Source organism: Trypanosoma grayi (assembly GCF_000691245.1).
Source record: "Trypanosoma grayi strain ANR4 Tgr_1356_V1, whole genome shotgun sequence".
In the NCBI taxonomy this organism is placed as follows: Eukaryota; Euglenozoa; class Kinetoplastea; order Trypanosomatida; family Trypanosomatidae; genus Trypanosoma; species Trypanosoma grayi.
Genome location: NW_008826975.1, coordinates 1 through 3,350, shown reverse-complemented (window position 1 = coordinate 3,350; position 3,350 = coordinate 1). Strand labels below are relative to the sequence as shown.

Genomic DNA, 3,350 nt, shown 5'->3' with positions numbered 1-3,350 from the left:
CGTGGAAGTTGTGGCGTACGCGTAAGAATACAGCACATAGAAAAGAAGAAAGAAAAGAAAAAAAACAACAGAGAGAGGGACGAAGTGACATATCATCCTGTACTCAGCTCTGTCAGCATCGACGGCAGTTAAACAGCATCAGGCGTAAGAATAGGTAGGGATCATTAGCCTACGAAGGGAGAGGTGACAGTGGAGTGGTGGCATACAAGCGCATGCAAGGATATCCGCAGCAGCAGTCCTACGCTGGCTATGCTGGCTACGCGGCGACAGATGCTCAGCAGCAGCTGCAACAACAGCAGCAGCAGGAACAGTATGCGTACGCCCCACCAGATCTTCAACAACAACAGTATTCGTACGGGCCAACGGCGACCAGTGGAGACTATGGGCTGCACTACAGCCCAGTTGCCACCGGCGAGCCACATAGTCTAATAGGGGGATCCACTGCAACGAACAGCGGGTACAGTAGCAACTTCCCGCAGCAGGTGCAGCCACAGCAGCAGCAACTTCATAACGGCTACAATGGTTCTGTAGGGCGGCAGCAGTCGTACAATTACCAGCCACAAGCCACCGCTACGAACGAGGGTTACAACGGTGGCGCGTATGAAGAGACAGCGGCAGCAGCAACGGCAGGACCTGCTGCTGCTGCTGCTGCTTCTCCATCTCCCGCATTCGACGCTTCCACCAGCGCTTGCCCCGATTCTGCCCTCTCGTTCGGTTTTGAGCAACCAACTGAGGCGCCAAATACCACCGACGCAAACGGGCTGCGCTGGACATGGAGCACGTACCCGAACACGTACCGTGATAGCAAGCAGGAGCCTGTAGGCACCGCCGCCGCGTCCGTCCCACTGCCGGAGATGATCATCCCTCTCGCCTGCATGTACACCCCACTTCACCCCATTGATGCAGGTCGGCTTGTGATTGGCGACCCCTCCGCTCGCGGCCAGCAGTGCCCGAACTGCGGCGCTTACTGGAACAAGCACTGCTACCGCGAAGAGGGAAAGTTCTGGGTATGTCTCTCGTGCCTGCGACGCAACCCAACGCCACCGAGCTACAACCCGCAGCACCCAGCGCTGCATAACGACACGGTGGAATACATCCTCCCAACAACAGCTCCCACGTCGGCGGAAGAGGACGCGGTCACCCCCGCGTACCCGACGTTTATATTCATCATTGACACCTGTCTGCCGGTGGAGGAGCTCGATGCTCTGAAGAGCCATATTGTGCGGTGCCTCGACTGGCTGCCCTTGCAGTCCCTTGTCGGGCTTATATCCTTTGGTGCGCGTGTATCAGTGTGGGAGCTTGGTAGCGCAGCCTTGGCGCGGTGCTTCAACGTGCGCGGCGATAAGCTGTATGACCCAGTCGAGCTTTCGGCAATGCTGCAGCTGGTCGACGCGCAATCTGTGCGTGGAAGATTCCTCGTACCCCTCGAGGAGTGCGAGTTTGTGCTGACGACACTTATTGAGGAGATGCAGTGCAATGACACTATCACGCCTGCTGACAAGCGGCCACTGCGCACAACGGGGACAGCTGTTAGTATCGCCGTGCGGCTGTTCGAGGCCTTGCAGCAAACTCCGGCGGAGAAGAGCACTGTGGAGCAGGTGGCAAAAGGTGGTCGGCTGCTGCTCTTCACGGGGGGCCCGTGCACGCGTGGGCCGGGGACTGTCGTGAGCGTTGATAAGGAGAAGATGATGCGTTTCCATCGCGACATCATCGACGGCGAGACGCCGTACTATGAGGCTTCTTTTAAAATGTACAACGACCTGCAGCAGCGGCTGTCGAACGTCAACGCGAGCCTCGATGTGTTCGCGGAGAGCTTCGACCAAATAGGCATCCTCGAGATGCGACAGGCGGTGAATCAAACAGGTGGCACATTTGTCTGCGGCGACGCCTTCAGCCACCAGATGTTTGCCACATCGCTGCAGGGATACTTCGACCGCTGCGACCTCCGCATCCGCGGTCTTGAGGCGGGGAGTGCTGCTGGTGAAAGCAACTTTATTGTGCGCAGCGCCTTTGGCGTAAAGTTCGAGGTACACACCTCCGCCGACACGCTCGTGAGCGGTGTGCTCGGCCCGTGCCTCATTGATGAGAAGGCGAATAAGGCGAAGCCGCACCGCGCCTCGTCGCCCATACAAGTTGGCGTTGGCGGCACCACTCGTTGGTGTGTCAGCACGGTCGACCAGGCGGTCACATACACCTTTGTGTTCGACACCGCCACGATGAACAAGAAGGACGGCGCGTATGCCTCCGGCGCCAGGGGCCAAGGCAGTGTCGGCAACAACAACAGCAGCAGCAGCAGCGGTGATGCGAAGCGACGGTTTGTGCAGTTTGTCACGCGCTTCAGCACACCAAACGGGGAGTCGCGGGTGCGTGTGACAAGCGTTGTGCTGCCTGTCGCGCCGTCGTCGCCGAGCATCGACCCGCAGTACTTTGTCCGTCTCCAGTCGTTCGACCAGACGTGTGCGGCGACGGTGCTTGCCCGAATGGTGGTGAGCATCCTCGAGAAGCACCCCAGCAAGTGGGACGACACGAAGCGGTGGCTCGACACGCTGCTGGTGCGCTTTGTGCGGCGCTACAGCACGTACACGGCGGGAGTGCCGGAGTCACTGCGGCTGAGCCCGTGCCTCTCGCTGTTCCCTTCCTTCATGTTCAACCTGCGCCGCTCCGAGTACTTCATGGTGCTGAACATATCCCCCGACGAGACGGCGTTCAAGCGGCACTGGTTGATGCGCGAGCCGGTGGAGAACTGCGTGCTGATGATTCAGCCAACGCTGCACTCGTACGACATTGAGGCTCCGATGGCAACGCCGGTGCCGCTCGACAGCTGCAGCCTGCGCCCCGACAACGTACTCCTCATGGACGCGTACTTCAACATCCACATCATGTGGGGCACGACCATCTACGCATGGATTCAGGCGAAGTACCACGAGGACCCGGAGTACGCGTACTTCGCGCAGCTGCTCGACACCGTCGAGGGCGATGCACTCGCGCTGTTGGCCGCCCGCTACCCGTATCCTCGCTTCTCCCGTACGGACGCGAATGGGTCGGAGGCGCGGCACATCAAGACGCGCATGAACCCGACCACGACTCACCATAGCACTGGCGCCGCTGCTTGCTCCCCCACTGGTGACCAGTCGGACGTGATTTACACCGACGAGGCGTCCATCGTGAAGTTCATGGAGTCGCTTAAGCAGGCCGTTGTCACGGGCGCCGCAAGGAATGACGGCGCCACCAGCGCCAGCAACGGCGGTCGCTAATCTGGAGGGGAAAAGAGGAAGTTGGTTGTTGGTGTTACCTTGTGACATGGACACTTGGTGTTCTTTCGTTGCTGTTGTTGTTGTTGGGTTTTTTTT

The 3,350-nt window shown here is 59.2% G+C and overlaps 1 protein-coding gene across 1 annotated transcript; it reads left to right on the top strand.

The window, feature by feature from the left end:
• Window positions 1-212: 212 nt before the first annotated feature.
• On the top strand, window positions 213-3,254 carry DQ04_13561000 (putative protein transport protein Sec23A; the record flags this gene model as incomplete). The annotated part of the gene is made up of 1 exon (XM_009316982.1): window positions 213-3,254. One exon carries the CDS (start codon window positions 213-215, stop codon window positions 3,252-3,254), a length of 3,042 nt encoding a protein of 1,013 aa, XP_009315257.1.
• Between the last annotated feature and the right edge of the window lie 96 nt (window positions 3,255-3,350).